General features: G+C 33.2%; 2 protein-coding genes and 1 long non-coding RNA gene across 3 annotated transcripts in view; 1 reads left to right on the top strand and 2 right to left on the bottom strand.

Moving 5' to 3' along the window:
• Positions 1-110: 110 nt before the first annotated feature.
• On the bottom strand, positions 111-5,186 carry LOC306874788 (putative ATP-dependent RNA helicase DDX59). The gene is made up of 7 exons (XM_079425034.1): positions 4,273-5,186; positions 3,317-3,499; positions 3,145-3,234; positions 2,024-2,275; positions 902-1,054; positions 650-778; positions 111-573 (listed from the first exon to the last, which is right to left on the bottom strand). The coding sequence occupies exons 1-7, from the start codon at positions 4,996-4,998 to the stop codon at positions 310-312; spliced, it is 1,797 nt and encodes a 598-aa protein (XP_079281160.1). The 5' UTR covers positions 4,999-5,186; the 3' UTR covers positions 111-309.
• A 2,115-nt stretch (positions 5,187-7,301) lies between these two features.
• LOC306875366 lies at positions 7,302-10,120 on the bottom strand. Its single transcript, XR_013784732.1, has 3 exons — positions 10,015-10,120; positions 9,084-9,183; positions 7,302-8,423 (listed from the first exon to the last, which is right to left on the bottom strand). It is a non-coding gene; the product is annotated as an uncharacterized lncRNA (long non-coding RNA).
• Positions 10,121-10,199: 79 nt separating this feature from the next.
• LOC306875158 (calmodulin-regulated spectrin-associated protein 2-like) overlaps positions 10,200-20,347 on the top strand; it is a 43,102-nt gene continuing 32,954 nt past the window's right edge. The window contains exons 1-2 of the mRNA XM_079425597.1: positions 10,200-10,817; positions 16,233-16,492. Of these exons, the coding sequence (XP_079281723.1) occupies positions 10,688-10,817; positions 16,233-16,492 (390 nt within the window). The 5' untranslated portion in view covers positions 10,200-10,687. The remainder of the gene's footprint in view (positions 10,818-16,232; positions 16,493-20,347) is intronic.

The following is a 20,347-nucleotide window of genomic DNA, read 5'->3' on the forward strand; positions in this document are numbered from 1 at the left end:
CTGGTCATAAAATTATAATATCATGAAAAAGTTAATTTATTTCAGTAATACCATTCAAAAAGTGAAACTTGTATATTAGACTCATTCATTACACACAGACTGATATATTTCAAATGTTTAATTCCTTTAATTTTGATGATTATAACTGACAACTAATGAAAGTCCCAAATTCAGTATCTCAGAAAATTAGAATATCCATTTTTTTTCAATTATCAGAAGAGACCATTTCTTCATTCACTTGTAGCGTTTATTGAAAATACAAATTACAAAAGCACCAACAAAACATTTACTAATAAATATCTCTGCTTGTTATTTGTTGGCAGATCTTTTGTCATGCTTCCTGATGATGTCGATGAGGTTGCTCTTGGATACGATGACTTCCTGTGCGCGGCTGCTCCTCTGTCTGGCTCTCCTCTGCTGTTCGTGCAGATGTGGCGAGTTGAGGAGCTGTGGCGGCAGGATGGAGCCCGTGGGTTTCACTCTGGTCACAATGTCCAGAAACAGACGCTTGTTGTTGTTATTCATGAAAGTGATGGCGGTGCCTCTGTGGCCCAGTCGACCCGCTCGACCAATCTGAAAGAGTCATAGTGTGTCGTGAAAAGAAATGAGAAGCAGCAGTGTGTATGTGTATTTGTGAAGCACGTCATACCTGATGAACATATTCATCCATGTTAGCTGGCATGTCAAAGTTCACTACCAGCTTCACATTGACCAGGTCCAGTCCTCTACCAAGAATCCCAGTGCTGACCACCACTTCAAACTGGCCCTCGAGAAGACCCTAAAAACATCAATATTTAATACATACTCATTTATTTATGCATGAATTCATAATTCTTATGTCTCATTTTAAATGGACAAATAATAAAAAAATATTAAATATAAAATAATTTATTTTTATTACCTTTACAATTTTGTTGCGTTCCCACTGCAGCTTGTCGGAGTGGATAGCGACTGCTTTTAATCCCATGACCTTTTGCACAGCTTCACACAGCAAATCGGCCCCAAGTTTACAGTCCACAAACACAACTACTGGTGGCTGGTAGAGCTTTCTGTCCTGTGAGCACACACACACACACACACACACACACACACACACACACAAATCACAACGTAGATAATATTCTAATGAAAACAAACCCAAAAATATGTGCCATTCATGTTATATTTTAGTTTTAATTCACAGTAAAAAAAAAAAAAAGTGTTTAATTCCAATATTTATAAACAGTTTGTAAGGTACAATAATATTTAAAACATTTCTTTAATATTTATGAATTCATATTTATCAACTGTGTTAATATATGTTTTACGGACATTTCAGTTTAAAACGTAATAATATTAATACAGTTTTTTTTATATATTCGTATTTACAAATATGATTTATCAAATGTCATTTCATATTAATGGATAATTATTCTACATTATTAAATATATTATTAATAAAGAATTGTTTATTAATTTTGATCTATTTCATATTCATGAAGTCATATTTGCCATTTATGTTATTTCATATTTCTGATGGACAATTGTTCTAAAATATTAAATATAATATTAAATAAAGACTCATATTTATTAGTTATTTACAATTTCTGGTGGACAATTGTTCTAAAATGTTAAATATATATAAAAGTATTATTATACATTTTAATATAAATATACAAATTGTATATTTACAATTTCCTGGGGGCAGTAATTTTATTTCCACGGCCTGTGATTTATAAATGCTCCATTTCCTGCTCTCCGTCTCTAGTAAGAGCTAGTTTTCCTGGAGCAAAGCCATTTGAGGACCCACCCATTTCCTCTGGAGAGAAGGGCAAATATTGCCCTATAGACTTCCACTCTAACTGCATTTCTGTCAACAAAGTAGTCGACAGAAGCTTTCAATTTAGATTATTTTGTATTTAAACCTGAATGTTTTTTAAATCAACTTCCTGTTGTTACAGATGAATTGTACATAACACCAAAATACAATAACACATGCAAGTAATCTGCATCAATTTTTGAAAGTGGTTTCTACAGTACTTACATTTAAAATCTCGAAAAGCTTCTTTTTCTTTGACGGCTCCTCCACCCAGAGGACTATCTGACGGACGTTGGCGCAGGGTTGGTTCTTCTGACCGATGGTAATGCTCACGGGATCGCGGGTGAGACGGGCCGCTAGCTGCTCTGTTCCTGTGGGAATGGTGGCTGACGTCAACAGCGTCTGATGCTCTTCAGGGACCTGCTCCAAAACTTCAAGAACCTGTTGCTGAAATCCCATCTTCAGCATGGTATCTGCCTTTTAAGTTTTTGAGAATGATATGATTAATAACACTGATTAAAAATATAAAAAATAATAAATAAAACATAAAAGAATGATAAATAAATAAATTAAATAATAAATAAATATACAATTAAAACTAAGTAAAACCAAAAAACTAAATAATAAACAACAAATAAATAAAATATAATACATGAATAGATGAATGAATGAATAATAAAACATAAATAATGTAAAAAACATAAATATGAACCGTAAATGAATAAAACATAAAATACATTAAATATAGCAAGTAAAACTATAAAATATAGTAAAAATAAATACATAAATATAATAAATAAAAGATAAAAGAATGATAAATAATACATGTATTAATAAATAAATACACAATTAAAACAATAAGTAAAACCAAAAAAATTAAATAAACAACAAATAAATAAAATATAATAAATACATGAATAAAACAATGAATGAATGAAAAATAATAAAACATAAATAATGTATAAAACATAAATAACATTAAATGAATAAACAAAATACATAAAATATAGTAAATAAAACACAATAAATAAATACATCAAATATAATAAATAAATAAAATAATTAAATGTAAATAAATAAATAAAAACAATACATAAAACAGTAAATAAAACCATAATTAAAACACAATACATAAATAAATGCAATAAATAAATAAACAATGAATAAAATGTAAACAATACAATACATAAATGCAATAAATAAATAAACAATGAATAAAATGTAAACGATACAATACAATAAATAAATAAATGCAATAAATAAATAAAACAAACAAATAAACAATAAATAAAATTAAACAATAAATAAATAAATAAAAAACAATCAATCAGTCAATCAATCAATACCTCATCAACCACAATGACCCTGACGTTATCCAGCCGGACAGCCTTCTGTTTCAGGATCTCCAGAAGGCGTCCTGGAGTGGCTATTACTATCTGGACAATGGAAGTGCACACAAATAAGGGGATGGTTTCTGATAAAACTCTTTATCAACAAACATTACTAACCAACAAGTACCTTGATGTTCTGCTTGAGTCGATGCAGCTGAGGGGGTAAAGGCATCCCCCCCACCAGAAGAGCAGTTCTCATGTTGGGCAGACCCATCACCAGCTCTTTCGTCTGCTTCTCTATCTGGATGGCCAGCTCTCTGGTCGGGGTCAGGATGAGACACAGGGGGCAAGACGGAGAAGCAGTTTGGCTCTGGAAAATCAAAATGAGCACAAACTGATGTGAGAAATTCAAATATCATTCACAAGAAAACAAGGAACACATAAATAATTCATCTAATTATTATATAATTATCTAACTTTAATGTGCCGTTTCAGCTTTTGAGTTTTATATAAAAATGATCCTCATCTGAACTAAGCATTCTGTTTATGAACTTTTCAGAGGAAGCACACTGGAATTATAAAGCAGTCAGAAATATAATTGAATATTGAATTATAATTCTATCTATCTATCTATCTATCTATCTATCTATCTATCGTCATCTTTTATATTCTTTATTCAATCAAAAAGAATAAAAATATAATATATAAAAAAGATCATAAAATGATAAATAAATAAAATTATACACTTTTAAATTTGAGAAAACAATATCTACATATCTATCAATATATCTACATATCTATATCAATCTATATTTTTTTATTAAATTATAAAATGCTACAATTTTAAAAATGATGCCATCCTTAATTTTCTTCACTAAATCAAAAAGAATCAAATCAACATATCTATTTCTATTAATCCATAAAATATATAAATCATTATCCCAAAATACACCTAAAATAAATAAATGTGTCTGTCGCAATATCTATCTATCTAAATTGAATTTTATATATATATATTTCTCTCTCTCTCTCTCTATATATATATATCCTCAATTATAACATTTCATTTATTACTGCCATGTAGCACTACTCAAGATATTCTGTAGGCTACATTAATCAGTACTCAGCCTGGAGTATATTTACCTGGAGAGCATGCATGACCACTGGAAGAAGGAAGGCGACCGTCTTTCCAGAGCCTGTATCTGCAGAAGCAATCACATCTCTGCCTCTCAGAGCAACAGGCAGCATCTGCATCTGGACGGGAGTGGGAGCCTCATAGCCGGCCTTCTTCAGGTTGAGCCTGAGCGCTGTGGGAAAGTGACAGTGTTCGAACTCTATAATGGGTCTACAGACCTCACTGCCAGCGGCCACTATGGCCAGCTCGGTTTTAACTCTCTCAACCTGCTCCTCAGTCAGTTCAGATATGAAAACATCCTCCTTGTAAGAGTAACTCTGCTCAGAGTCTGCTGCACTAGAGCTCTCTGAACCCTCCTGGAGATCTTTAGAAAACACCTTCTCTCCGAAATCCAAGCACATTTTAGCCAGATGACTAGCTTTACACTCCAGGCTACAGACATCGTTGTCTGTTTTATCGCAGATGTATTCTCCATATCGACCGCACATGACACACACAGGTTCTCCAGGCTCTGGCCATCTCTGGTTCTTCTTGAAGGACTTCACTGGTTCCTCTGCGTCTTCAGTCTCTATATGACTGGGTTCCTCCTCTTTTTCTATATTTACAGTCTCCTCTGGAGGACAGGTGTCAGATGGAGATGTAGAAGCAGTGTCTTCGGGCGTCGCTTTGCTTCTTTTGGGGTTCTGATGGGACTCTGGGGCTCTCTTGAGCTTCAGAGATCTCGGCATAAACATTTTCTGCCTACATTCATCACACTGATATTAACTAAAAATAAACTAACCGGGGGGGGGAGGGGCGTTGATTATATATCTCGTGGAAACGCTTTAAGTCACATATTAAAGATCTGTGAACAAAATCGTTTCCGAACGGTCGCGCGCATGTGACGTCATATAAACGCGACCACAGTAAAGCTGGGTGTTGTAGTTTTTTTAGGGATCTTAACTATTTATCAGTAACCAAATGTTGTGAAGTTTCCTCATCTGTTCAAATCTGTACGTTAGCGTTAAACTTATAATATCAGTTCATATATATTTTAGAAACTACTAATATTATGATTTCATGAAGGATATATTTAAGTCTATCTTAATTTATATTTGGCAAGAATTAAAGGTGAGTAAGATTATTTTCCTTTGTTGAGACAAACCTGAATTTGAGATTTATGAAATTCACTTGGGCAAAGTAAGCCTATTGCACTTTTTGTGTTTATTAATGACACATACGACACTATTTTACATATTATATCTGCTTAGAATAAATGATAATGATGTTTTAATAATAAAATCATAGCATATTATATTATTATTATATATTAATTATATTATTATATTGGTTATCCTATAATATCCTATAATTAAGAAATTAATATTCAGATTGAACTTCCTTTGAGATATGGCTAAAGTATACTACCGAGTGTACTGACAAGCATTTATGGTAATATTTTAATGTAATTTCTGTTTAAGCTTATATATTATGTGTTTAAATATATTTTCATTAACTTGCCTTGCCTATATTCAGCAAAAATTTAAGGTCACTGAGATAACTTTTTACCTTTATTGACCAAAAAAACTTTGTGAAATTCATTTATTGTACTTATTTTATCTGCTTATAATAAATAAATAAATAAAATATAATAAATAAAATATAAAAGTATGATAAATAAATAAACGTATTAATAAATAAAACACAATTAAATTACAATTACAATTAAAACAATAAGCAAAACCAAAAAAAGCTAAATAATAAACAACAAATAATATATAATAAATACATGAATAAAACAATGACATAATGAATAAATTAATGAAAGAAAAATAATAAAACATAAATAAATAACACAGTAAATGAATAAAACAAAATACGTAAAATATAATAAATAAAACACAATAAATAAATGAATAAAAAATACATACAATATAATAAAAACCGTACATTAGGGAACTAATGATCAATCATTTTATAATGGAGAATCATATATAGATAGATAGATAGATAGAGAGAGAGAGAGAGAGAGAGAGAGAGAGAGAGAGAGAGAGAGAGAGAGAGAGAATTATATATTGAAAATGAAGGATGACATGATGTTATTTTTAGATTTTAGGAATTAGATAGATAGATAGATAGATAGATAGATAGATAGATAGATAGATAGATAGATAGATAGATAGATAGATAGATATTATAATGATGATTCTCCATTATTAAATGATCAAATCAATCTTATAAAATGTCACCGGATCCAATTTCTAGCACAGTCCCAGTTTCTGCCAGTTTGGGGTAGTCTTCCAAGTAGGGCTCGCTGCATCCTGCGGTGGACATCCAACCCCGCCCACATCCAAGTGTGCCGTCACAAGCCACGCCCATACCAATACAGTCACGCCCACGTCAAAACGTTACGTCAGAAACCACGCCCTATAACATACGTCACCTCTTGTTATTCCCCGTGAAACCCGGAAGTAACGTTTTGTCCAAGCAATTTACAGCAGTTTCTGGGATCTAAATAAAATAATGTTGCCTTTCGTTTTACTAATACACGTTTTCTTATTTATTTAAAGGATGTCTAGGCTAAAATGGCACAACTTAAATGTAATATATTTAATATGTCTAATGTACAGAGCTGATTTCTCATCACAAGAGCCTGTAAAACACTTAAATTTGATTAAATGATTAAGGTTGATTAAATTAGGCTAATTGTAATAAAAAACCTTTACACCTTACCTTATTCAACCTTATTGTAATGAGATAAATTCTCATTTATTACTATCGATTTTAAACTACCTAAGACACCTTTTAGATTTATCAAATTTAAAAGGGATAATTAGATTTTGTTATTGTAAAAGTCACAACACATTGTTATAAATTATAATCATCATTTAATTTTATAAAGACGTTATTGTAAAAGTCACAACACATTGTTATAATTTATAATTGTCATTTAATTTTATAAAGACGTTATTGTAAAAGTCACAACACATTGTTATAATTTATAATCATCATTTAATTTTATAAAGACGTTATTGTAAAAGTCACAACACATTGTTATAATTTATAATCGTCATTTAATTTTATAAAGTTGTGTTGTTCCACTTATCATCAAGTGTTAACATTTGAATGAAAGGATTGACAGTTCTACATACAGTATGCAGTAGGAGACACATACATTTGCTGAACAGAGATTGCTTGCTTTGATAAATTATAACAAGTAACATGACATTGACATTCAGGCCTTGTTCATCAACAAAACTTCATATGAAGTGTGTCCAGATCCTCCACATATTTAAAGATGAATAAACAGACATCCCTTGATTCTTTAGGTATTTTTATATTTATTATTTTACAAAAATAACTAAATACATTTTTTTACAAAAAAATATGTTCTATAAGAGATATGTTTCAACTATCATAAATGAACAGCTGAATGATCAGATAAACAGTTCTTGAAATGCAGTACACAGACATACATGAGCTACACAGAGAGATTCCTTGCCTTGTTAGATTATTCACAGAAACATGGCATGGACTTTCAAGCCTTGTTCAGCAACACAATTTGATATGAATGTGTCCAGCTCCTGCAGATGCTCAAACAATCAGAATATTGTATTGTACAGATGTGCTATATACAAATTATGCAAGGGAATGTGGATAGATGTATGATATATTAAATCAAAAACATATGTATAATAAATATAAGTATGGATAATTTGGTATTGCACATGTTTTATTGCACAGTGGGGAGAACATTTAACTGTTTGTGAGGTAGATATGGCCTAAGGGAAGAAACTGTTCCTGTGTCTGGTCGTTCTGGTGCTCAGAGCTCTGTAGCATCGACCAGACCGTAACAGTTCAAAGAGGGAGTGTGCTGGATGTGAGGGGTCCAGAGTGATTTTACCAGCCCTTTTGCTCACTCTGGATAAGTACAGCTCTTGGAGAGTGTGAATGTGAATGTCCCACTGCAGGTCCTGAGAGATGAATAAAAAGACATCTCTTGCTTCATCTGATTCGACCCCAGGTAGTCTTTGATGGCATTTTGTTGATTTTTACCATCCATCTGGAGTAAAGCAGGCCCTTTCACCTCCCCACAGAATAACTCACGGTGACTCTGTATCCAGCACAACACTGGGCCAATGTCTCTTAAAAACTTCCACTTTATGTCCTCTTGGCACTCCTGTTAAAAATTATTATTATTATTATTACCTTTATTTAACCAGAATAAAACTCATTGAGATTAAAAATCTCTTTTCCAAGAGCGTCCTGGCCAAGACAGGCAACAGCACAATTAACAAGGTTGCAGACATAAAAACATGTAACATATAACATCAACATATAACAATTTATACAAGTAATAAATAATTATAAAGTTAAAAGAAATCAGAATTTCACATATTATCGCAAGCGATAAACAACAACAAGGATCGTCCGTCATAACTGAGTCAGTCATAACATCTACAGCCAGTTTGTGTAGCTGCCATGTTGTTTAAAAGCATTTTAAAATCAACCAATGAAACTGGCTCCTTAAGAATCAGGACATTTTGCAGCTGATTCCAAGTGCAGGGGGCCGCATACTTAAACGCCCCTTTTCCCAGTTCAGTCCGGACTTGAGGGACAGATAATAATAATAAGTCCTCAGAACGAAGACAATATCTTCCTGTACATTTCTTTTCGATGTAAGATTGGAGATATGGGAAAAATACAGAATACATGTGTGTTGGTCCACTAAATATTTGTCATACTAAATAGTATTTACCTCATCATTTTGCATACAAGAATATTTATGATTTTAAACCACAAAAACCAATCACTACAGTATCTAGAGAAATGCTCCCACCATTCCTCCAGACCTTTCTTTACTGATGAAACTGCAGCAGGAACACCTCATCCCGACAGAACTGCTCTGCATCAGGCTAGGAACAAAAATGTGTAGAATGCTGTAAAACATGACAAAGATTGACAATCATTATGTGATCTTTCCATTCATATAGAATAATACAAAGATAATATGTCACAAACACAGAGTTATCCTGCAATTCATAGTGAAATGATGTGGTTGCTCAACCAAGTTACTGTGCAAGGGTACTGTGATCAGTGTATATCATTAAAAATATCATCTGTATGTGAGTGAGTGTTTTTGTGTGTGTGTGTGTGTGGGGTGGTAAGTACATATCTGTGAGTGGGTGAGATGAGTGTTATAAAAAAATTGCACATTAACTCAACATTCATTATATGTTGTAAGAATCAGTGCACTAATAAATATATAGTGCACTGTTTTTTGTGACATAAAATGAACTAACTGAATGTGCAATTTTTTTAATAACCCTTTTTTTATAATAGCTAAATAACACTCTTACCTACTCATATACACACTCTATCCCTCTCACATATGTATTCATCTCTCCCCACACACATGATATTTTAATGACACTGATCACAGTAACGTTACCCTTCCACAGTATCTTGGTTGAGGAACCACATCATTTCACTTCTTGCTGGATAACACACACACACACACGCACACACACACACACACACACACACACAAACACGCACACACACAAACAAACAAACAAACACGCATACATATATATATATATATATATATATATATATATATATGTTAGTGATATCTAAGTAATAACGTGCCTGTGTACAGTTCAAAACACATAAGCATGCTGAACTGTTGTTTACATATGCCCACAAACATTCAAGTTGTCAACGTTTTAAGTCTTCCTAAAGACAAAAGATGTTTTTTTTTTACTTACCAACACAGCAAACTTCTTTTGCTTCGGTTTGCAAACAATTAGGCTTATCTTCTTGTCGATGCTTTTTCCTGGTGCAAAATAATAGGTATGTGACGTATTTGGACACAGGCGTGGCTTGTGACGTCACGCTTGGATGTGGGCGGGGTTGGATGTCCACAGCAGGCTGCAGCGAGACGCTCTTCGGTAGTTGGCGTGTTGGGCGGAGCGCGCATGCGCAGAGGCTCACTCTTCCACACCGCTGCAGGGAGACCGCAGGACGCTGGATGAATAGTAGAGGGAGAATAACCGTAAATATCCAGATGGGAACATGTGGCCAGACCATGGCGACGTCCTGAAGAAGAAGACAAAGACTTTTTAGACAGCGACACCTCCACCGCCTCTTCTAACTCGGGACATGAAGGATCAATAAGGAGAAAAACTGCCGAATTCAAATAGGGTACCAGAATGGATGAAGCTCCATGGGCAGAACCCCACTTTTATTACCGGATCGGCCCGAAATAGATGTGAAAAGAAGCCCAAACCAGTGTTTGAACAGCGACCTGACACATGCATGTTACAAAATCTGATCTTTGCATGAGAGAAAAAAGCAAAAGTCCGATTTGATTAGTTGAATTCCTTCGGAGAGATGTCATCATTGTGAGTGAGTGCTGGATGTGACTCTGCTGCAGTGAATATGGGAGATCTGAACGACTCCAGAGACACTTTCATTGTTCCTGTCATCAAGTCTTTCGATTATTATGATTTTAACAGAGCTAAAATCAGAGCCAGCCTCACATGGCTGGTGGCCAAAGCCTTTGGTACAGGTAGGTGGCGTGTTTCTCTTCCTCCAACATCATCTTTGTCTCTTGATTTGATTTCCAATGTGTTGCATTGAATGCATTTGGTATCAATTATAAATAGGCAAATATGTAAATGTAAAAATATCATTTTAAATACGAATGCATTTTAAAATGTGATATTCAGAGTGTTAGTGAATGCATTTTGCTCTTGCATTCTCCTAAAAGGATTTTGTATTAAATTATGTTACATAATGTTAATATTCTACAAATGAATAAACAATTACATGTTAAGTAACTGTTTATTATCTGTATCCACTACTTAATGCTGTAATGTAAAATGTTACCCAACACTAACAAAACAAGTACTGCATGGTATACCATTGTAGTACCTTGAAGTACCATGTAAATACCACGTAAATGTATATGCTAATCATTCAGTGTTATTGTGTTAGCATGTATTGTTAGCATGCCCTAATGGTTAGCCTACTATCCAATTAATGTATCATTTATAAATGATACACTTTGCATAATATATGCACAATGTTTTTTTGCATTTATGTCGAAACTAAAACAGACTCTTGTGAAAAAGAAGTACACTTCAGCAAATTTAGCAAAAAGAACACTTATTACAGAAATAAGATATTTTAAAAGAATATACTTAAGTGTGAACTGACTGTTATGTTTTCAGACACTTAACTGCATGCGATTTATTTAAATGTATTATAGTTTAAATTGATATTAAATGCAATTTTGTTGAACTTCCTTTGAGATATGGCTAAAGCATACTACCGAGTGTACTGACAAGCATTTATGGTAAACTTAAATATATTTTAATGTAATTTCTGTTGAAGCTTATATATTATGTGTTTAAATATATTTTCATTTACATATTTGTAATTATGAAGTTGCGAAATATATCAACTTTAAATGTAATATTGAATAAAACACAAGTATTTTAAATGTGCTTTAGTATGTTAGTCAACACATCACAATTAAAGCATGACAAAAGATGATTAAAACAATGATTTAACAAGTAAAACTTTTAATTTGACGTTATTACAAAGTGGATATTTTAAAAGTGTACTTAAGTGTGTTTTGAAACAGTCAGGAAAGTGCACTTAAGTGGCCTTTTATTTCATTAATATTACATCTGCAAGTCCAATTTAAAAGAAATGTGCACTACAAGTACAACAACACACTGAAGCACACTTTTTCACAAAGGGATTGATTTGATATCAGAATATCAATTAACAAGAACCAAAGTGTGATATATGTCACAGAGTCACAGAGTTCAAAAGTGTTCATTGACACTGTGGTGAACAATGTGACTAAATGAATCATCTCCTAATTTCATCTTCACAGCTCACACTGTATCCTGAATCTGACCTTATGATCATAGTTACATATTCATATTCAAACGCATCGCTTGTCGCTTGACATCCGGATTTATTCAACAGCTAGTGTTGAGCTGTATGTTCAGTTTAACAGCACAGACCCATTGTGATTGGCTTACTGATGACCACCGGCCATCTGGTCTCCTTTAGGTCCTCTTGTCTCATTAAAATGTGCAATCAGGTCTTCAGGCCCATGCACAACACAGATGACAACTCTTGCTGTCAGAGCGGTTATTGTTTAGCATCTTTGGTTTAACGTGACCTTAAATTCGACGAACAAGACACTGAACTCCAGGGTGAGGATATGGTAATGTTCAGTAGGCTGATTGACAGGTCTTAAGGGTGTTATTGACCCGTTTGTTGACTTGAGGTGTAACCTTAGGTCAGATGACAGAACAACTGATAAAAGCCTACATTTCTCCATGCGAAGAATGATTAAATGAACACATTTTAGTAATATTTAAAGCATAATGTAGCAGGCTTTAAACATATGTAAGGATGGTGCCAGCAGACTAGTTCAAATGAAATACAAGCAGTTGTTTGAATGAAAGAGAGTAGTCAGCTTAAAGTCCATAAAAGCCTTTCCATTGATCCATTTTGGTCAGTTGGGAAAGATAGAGATAATGAATTGGTCATTTAATGGCATGGTTCGGTTCTTACTTGACAGCGCATTTCTTTCTGAAATCTGACCAAGGATTTATCACTTATTTAGTGTGAAAATAAATGCGTGAAATAAACTTCAATGTATGGAAAAGATGAACTGCTAGCTCTCATTCAGATAGCGAGAGCCGAAACGGCACCAAACACACTATATAAAAGGCACAGATAAATTTCACATGTATTATAATAAGTTTTTGAATAATTAATTTAAGTGAAAAGGTCGGTGTAATATGTTTTGTAGCATAATAAATAAATAAATACTGATAAAGTTGTATAAGAAATAAAAATATGATAATTATCAATTTAAGCATGCTTTTAATTATATTGTAATGGCTATTTATTTATGATTATTATTATTATCCCAGAAATAAATAAAAAAAATAATTTAGGTGAGTCATTGCTATTGGTGTTACTGGCCTTCATTCATAGTACATAGTAAAAAATATAATTAAATATTTTAATACAAATATGTAAAATATTGTCTTTATGTTGTTTCCACATTCATTTAGAGATTCTGTGTGAAAATATGTAGAAATCTGTGGGATTATTTAGTGTTTTTATCATAAACATATCATCATATATATTTAGCAATATTAAGGCAAATGTCATATGCAAAATATTCAAATGTAATTTAAAAAATATATATTTTTTAACATTTTTAAGGGTTTTGATAATATATGTTAATTATATTTATGTACTTAAAAACAGTCTGCATATTGTTTTTAATTACACACACACACACACACACACACATATATTACATAAACAACATATATTTAAAAAACAGTCAAATACAATATATATTTAAAAACAGTGGTTTTCTACACATATTTAAAAGAAAACTTACCACACAAAAACATCTGTGAATTTTGAAGACACTAATTAATCATTTAATCTTACTCACTTTTGAGCCACTTCACAGATGAAATCAACTGAAATGCACATTTTCAACTGATTTGCAGAAATTAATTACAATGTGTATTAAAAACATTGGAATCACTTCATTTTATATCGCTGACAAAAACATAGTGAATCATCATTATGATATTGAACATATTGTCAGGCTCTAAGGCACAGAATCTCAGCACCTGTGTAGTTCCTCTCTCTCCATCTGTCTTTGATGAGGCTTGTGAGGAGCTCCTGGATACATATGTACGGCAGGGGAATCGATCAGCCTCCCGATCGTTGCCATGGCAACCGCAGCCCGGCACTCATATTTTTGACTTACACCGTCAACGCCTTGCGGCTCTGATACCATCTATTGTTTTATCATATAGACCCATTTTAAAAGCTTTTGTGAAGGCTACGAAGTTTGACGTTTTTGCGTATTGTCAACATCTCTTGTAAGACATTCATTGGTATGGAATGGTTTAAATCTGTTTTGCCGTTACCACAATCAGGTTTAACACAGAAAATTGAAAGCATGTGCAGGTAATAAGGATACAAGCGTTCTCCCAAACTCTCACCCATCTCCAGAAATAGCTAAACATCTCGTTCTCCATGGATACGGTGACCTCATTCGGATCTGTGAACCCATTTTTTCTGTGAGAACTCGTGTTAATGATATTTTTGATTTTGTAGCTGATGTCTCGCTTCCTTTAAGGGCTTTCTCCTTTCCTTCATCTTCCCGGGTGAGAGTAAATTACACTTGCACAGAGGATTGGAAAACACCGAACTTTAGCTATATTTAGCTATCCTGAAGATGAAAAGTACTTTGATCTTCAATATTCAGAAGAAAAAAAAATCTCACCAGCTCAGCTGTCTATGATATAACAGAGTGAAGGTGTCTTGATATGAAAGTAATCAGTCCCACCAGGATTTCACAATATTTTTGTGGTTTTTGGTGATCAAATCTTGTAGTGCTTTCTAGAATTTTGGGGGGAAATTAATAATAAGGCTGCTACAAAAACAAACTACTAAAAGAAACAAAAAGCTTGTTTATTCTCACGTCTTACTAAATTCTGACACATAATTTAAAGAAAAACAAGATATAGTTACTTTGTCATTTAATTTTATTTTTGTTATTTAAAATAAGAACAAAGAAGCAAATACAGCGAAAATTTAGTAATTTTTTGTGTCTTATTTTCTCTTTCTAGCAAGTTTCATTGTTAAATATCAGTAGTACTGTGCTTTCGGCAATTATTCTGTGGTTAAATTGCGAATAATGCAAGATTGCAAAAAAACTGACATTTTGCAGATTCGACGATCGCAGAATTTGAAAACAATTGTTTATATATTCATGTTTAAATACCAATGCTAATAAGCCGATAATTATGACCGATAAAAAGCTGATATTACAATTCTGTACTATTTTGTCTAAATAAATACAATTGCCAAAAAAAGCCCAGTCTTTTTAAATACTACAAAATGTGAATTTTGTGTCTTATTTTCTCATTCATTCATGTTTCTTTGTTACACAAACGTGTCAATAACTTTTTGCGCTTTTTGCAATTATTTTATGGTTGCGAATTATACAGGATTGCAAAAAAACTGCCATTTTGTATATTTTGCATTGTATTATGCGATCGCAGACCTGCAAAAACTGGAGGGACTGATTAATACGATGAATATTATGTATTTAGGATTTTTATTTTATGGCCAATAACCGATAAATAGCCGATATTACAATTCTATACAATTTTGTCTAAATAAATAAAATTGCCAATAAAAACACAAAAAACAACCTTTTTAAAATGCTAGAACATGTGAAATTTGTGTCTTATTTTCTCATTCCTGCATGTTTATTTGTTACACAAACATGCCGATACCTTTTTGTGCTTTTTACATTTATTTTGTTGTTAAATTGCTAGTTATACAGAGTTACAAAAATATATTTATCTTTAAATACCAACATTAATAAGCTGATAATTATCTCTATATTAAAGCCAATAACCAACCAAAGCCGATAAATTTTGTCTAAATAAATAAAATTGCCCAAAAAAATGCTACAAAATGTGAATTTTGTGTCTTATTTTCTCATTCCTGCATGTTTCTTTGTTACACAAACGTGGCAATAAACTTTTGTACTTTTGCAATTATTTTGTGGTTAAATTGCAAATTTTGCTGGATTGCAAACATTTTTATTGATTTTGCACTGTGTTCTGTAATCACGTAAATGCAAAAACTGGAGTGACTGATTAATGTGATGAACATTATATATTTAGATTTAAATACCAACGGTGATAATCTGAAAACAGTTTTCATGTTATGGCCAATGACAAATAAATAGCCGATATTACGATTGGAAAAAAAAAACCCTACTAACAACTAAAATCTTTTTAAATGCTAAAGTGAATTAAGGCATCACAACATTATAATGTATAGCACTAAATTGGATATTCGTTACAAAATGGCCAACATTACTTGTGGTTCTGTCCTCTTGCAGACAGTGTTCCAGAAGACCTGAGCGAGCCCTTCTACAGGGACCAGTATGAGCAGGAGCACCTGAAGCCTCCGGTGGTGGCCCTGCTGCTGTCAGCTGAGCTGTACTGCCGAGCAGGAAGTCTGATTCTGAAGAGCGACGCCGTTAAACCTCTGCTGGGTCATGACGCTGTCATCCAGGCCCTGGCTCAGAAGGGCCTGTACGTCACCGACCAGGAGAGACTGGTGACCGAGAGAGACCTGCAGAAGAAACCCATTCAGATGGTAAGAGAATATGCTCTTTCTGATCGTATTTCAGTGATCTTGACACAGGTGGATCTTGAATATTATGCATAAATGGCAAAAAACACAACTTTCAAATGTGGTTAAATCTGTTACTTATCTGACCAACGACTGCAGATAAACCCCACTCTTGAACGGTCAATTTGAATTGGTCCATTTTATGTTGGTCAGACAGTGACCCTTAATATTTATTTAAAAATAATAAATAATTTTTAATAGTTTTAGTTACTGATAACAACACTGCTTTAAGTGAGCGACAGATGATAACAGAGCTAATCTAAATGTAAAAATAGAAGAAATATGCATGAACAAAAATATCGACCATTATCCAATATCCTGCAGATATATCCTTCACCCCTGGGAATATATCACGTTACAAAAGTAAAATGTGTTGTTTTGTGTTGTCTTTAAACCAAAAGCTGGTCTAAGATCAGGATTGGATAGACCTTCTCTCTCAGTTTTATGTCCTTTATCTTGTCAGTGTGTTCACATTGTTTAATTGAAGATGTATTTCAGGCTCATAGCATCTGCTTTAAATATATAAAGAGTTCTGTTGTTGTGTGAGCGACTTCCTGTTGATATTTAATTACCGCGCCGCTGTTTGCTGTGCCTCTGGCTTCCTCATCCTCAACCGAACACATATCATCACAAACAATCTCTGCGCTGTGTGAATAACCATTTTGCATAGTGCCAATAATGATACTAGTAACTCCATTCTGTGCTTCCCATGACGAATTGATTATTTTAATTATATTAAATGATCATGTCACACTGCTGGTAGTTATTTCTTTACAAGTCCCCAAGCTATTGTATCAGCATGTTGCCCACCGCATAGCTGCGCTCATTGATCCAAACCTTTACAGCATGATCTCTACGAACCAATGAACATTTCAGCACCTCAAACTCAGAGCCCACAAATCCTCATTAGCGTCAGAAAGCCGTCCATCTGTCTGCTCTGCAACAGTAAGCTGCCCGACTACAGGATCTGTCAGTCTGCCTGTGCTCCACTTTTAACCTGTTTAGCCTGGCGCTCCAGGGGGTGTAGTTTTTCGGCTTTGTGGCTTTACCCGTTTTGATGAAATACTGCAGTCATTACATTATAAATTGAGTGTAGACAGGTTTTACACTTCCGTTGAGTTATTATTGCTATATTTCGACTCTGTGGAGCTTTTCAACTCATAACCCTGAAGCTAAACCCTCATGAGGGGTGGGTGATATACTGGTAGACATGATTAACCGGTAGAAATTTGTCAACCGGTAGAGAATTTGAAATTGATAGTTTCTATCGCGGTAGGGCTGGGCGATTTGGCAAAAAAATTAAATCTCAATTTTTTCAGAATGTTTGACCGATTCTCGATTTTTTTTTTAACGATTTTTAAGTAGTCACCTTGAAAACGTAACTACAACATGATTCAAGTAACTTTTTCTTTATTAACCCTCCAGTTAAATAAAATTCTATTCCAAGTGCAGCATAATGCAACATAATGTAAATGTTAAACAAATCACTTGTTAAATAGGCTATCTTTGCAGAAAAGATGCATGAACTACAACTACAAACTTGTCCTATAGATATTATATGTTCAGAAATAATACGAGGAAAAAGCTTTTAAAAAAATCTCAAAAGTCAAGGTAATTCAAAATAAGGATATAACACAACAAGCAGACTACATTGAAGCTTTGAAAATAACTATAAATAAACTATATATCAATTGCTGCATTTTTTTCCCCAAAAAAGATGCAGTGTAAACCCTAACATTTTATTTTTAGAGTTAACAGTTTGTAGATTGTCTAAAGCAAAAGTTGTAAAAATTCTGAAAATCTTTTAGAGCTTATGATTTGTTTAAAATATAAAACATATTACACATTAATGAATAAATCATTATATATAAAAAGTATGTTTTGTGATTTTTTTTTTTCATGTAAGCTATAGCTTCTGACATTTAAATCAAAACATACTAATTATTTTAGCAATTACTGCTTTATTTAATCAGAAACACAGTCTAAATGTTATTTGTGTAGGCTATTTTACTTTTAATTTAAATATAAGTAGGCCAACAGCGCCCCCTACAGATTAAAACTCCTTACCGAACATGCGTTAGGACCTGGGGGAGGCTGCCTGCTGCCATTGCACGTGCTATTACTGTTTACTCTACCACACACCAAACGCGACGTGAGTGAATACAGCGATCCAAAAGAGTGAATCTAATCATTTGTGAATGATTCAACCAAAACTTTGCTTCAAGAATGAGCCACACTGTTGACATAATCTAATCACTAGCACACCCTGAGCACATGCGAGTTAATGTCTTCCTCTTATCGGCAAGATACATCGGCATAATTTTTCATATCGGGCCGATGTTGATTTTTACATTTAAAACCGTTATCGGTTTGTTCTACTGTAGTTTTTGTCCTATTGCTTGTAATTATCATTATTTAATCGCTGACTGTTTACTTGTCTTCAGTTTGTTTTTTAAAATTTAGTTTAGTAGTACTTTTTTGTGATTAGTTTTTTGACATTGGTGACACGAATTATGAAATTTCTATGATATCAAAAAAAAATTCTATCATAAACACATTATTTAAAGCAAAAATAACTGTATACAATGAATAGTTACTGTGAAATAAAATCATTAATATCATGAACGATATAAGATTTTGATCATATCACCCATGCCTACCCTCATCAATGAAACACTAATTATACAACACTGTTTCCATTATAGATTTCAGTCCTCCAAAATGTTTTGTTGAACCCCCTTCCTTTTTTTCTTTTTGATTTTTTTATTTTTTTTTGAACATACTTTTGGTTGGCAAAATTTTCATACATTTAAACATTTTACATACATTATATCAGTTACTGGTTATCGATATGGACCAACATTGATTTTTCATATCATTCTCTGTATTTAAAAAGGCTACTTTTAGAGGACATTTGCTTAGCTTATTTCTTGTTTGTTGGGACAGTGTTTTGGTTGTGATGACAGTGTCCTGCTGTTTTGCAGAAAGTTCCTCACACATTAATAAGGTTTGACTGCACCAACTGAATGACTGCGGCGCTTTACCATCAATAATTCAGCTGGGCTTCTATTTTGGATGTGTGAGAGCCAAAACCTGTCAGAGTTTCGTCAGGTGATCAGAGTTAAATCTGCTTGTGCATTGAAATGCCCTTGTCAGTAATTACACTTCATTTTTTATTTTAATCCGCTTATGAGGGTTTAAAACAGTCATAATTTAGTTTTACATTATCCATTTTCTTGCTGACCTTTATAATTGAACCGCATTTTTTTGCTGCTGTACCTTTAAGACTACTACATTTAATGTATGTAAATGACCTCTCTTGTGATTGGACAGTGATATGTTAATGTATTTGTAGCTCTGTCATCATAATGACATTCTTAGTTTGCATAAATGGGTTGGATGGACTGTATAGGAAGTTTTGGAAATGTAACTCTTTAATTCAAACGTGTATGGAAAATGTCTTTATTGCTTCATCATCTCTCTCTCTCACACTTTTCTGAAGAATTGTATGTGCTCTTGCAGCTGCCGCCCACCCACACACAACCCCGCATTCATTCTACATTATAGACTCACTCAGAAATACATACATACGCAGCTCACACTCTCACCCACATAGTCACGCCACAGTGAGAAAAAAAATCATAATAGGCTTTGTGTTCAGGGTTTAATTAATTTTATATCAGTCTGGTAATCAAACAGCACCTGTAGATGTGATACAACATGCAGAAAAAAAACACACACACAAATACACAAACGTAAAATTATTTAAATAATATTAATATTTTTGAAAAAAAAATTTACTTCAAATTTACTTAAATT

Source organism: Barbus barbus (assembly GCF_936440315.1).
Source record: "Barbus barbus genome assembly, chromosome: 9".
Taxonomy (NCBI): domain Eukaryota; kingdom Metazoa; phylum Chordata; class Actinopteri; order Cypriniformes; family Cyprinidae; genus Barbus; species Barbus barbus.

Bases quoted from the DNA above. Each gene is read 5' to 3' on its own strand.
- LOC306874788 (XM_079425034.1), bottom strand. From the start codon at position 4,998: ATGTTTATGCCGAGATCTCTGAAGCTCAAGAGAGCCCCAGAGTCCCAT. The intron at 2,276-3,144 runs GTATTGATTGAT...AAAACTTAAAAG, and splicing joins GGGTCATTGTGGTTGATGAG to GCAGATACCATGCTGAAGAT. The intron at 574-649 runs GTATGACGTGCT...TGACTCTTTCAG, and splicing joins TGGATGAATATGTTCATCAG to ATTGGTCGAGCGGGTCGACT.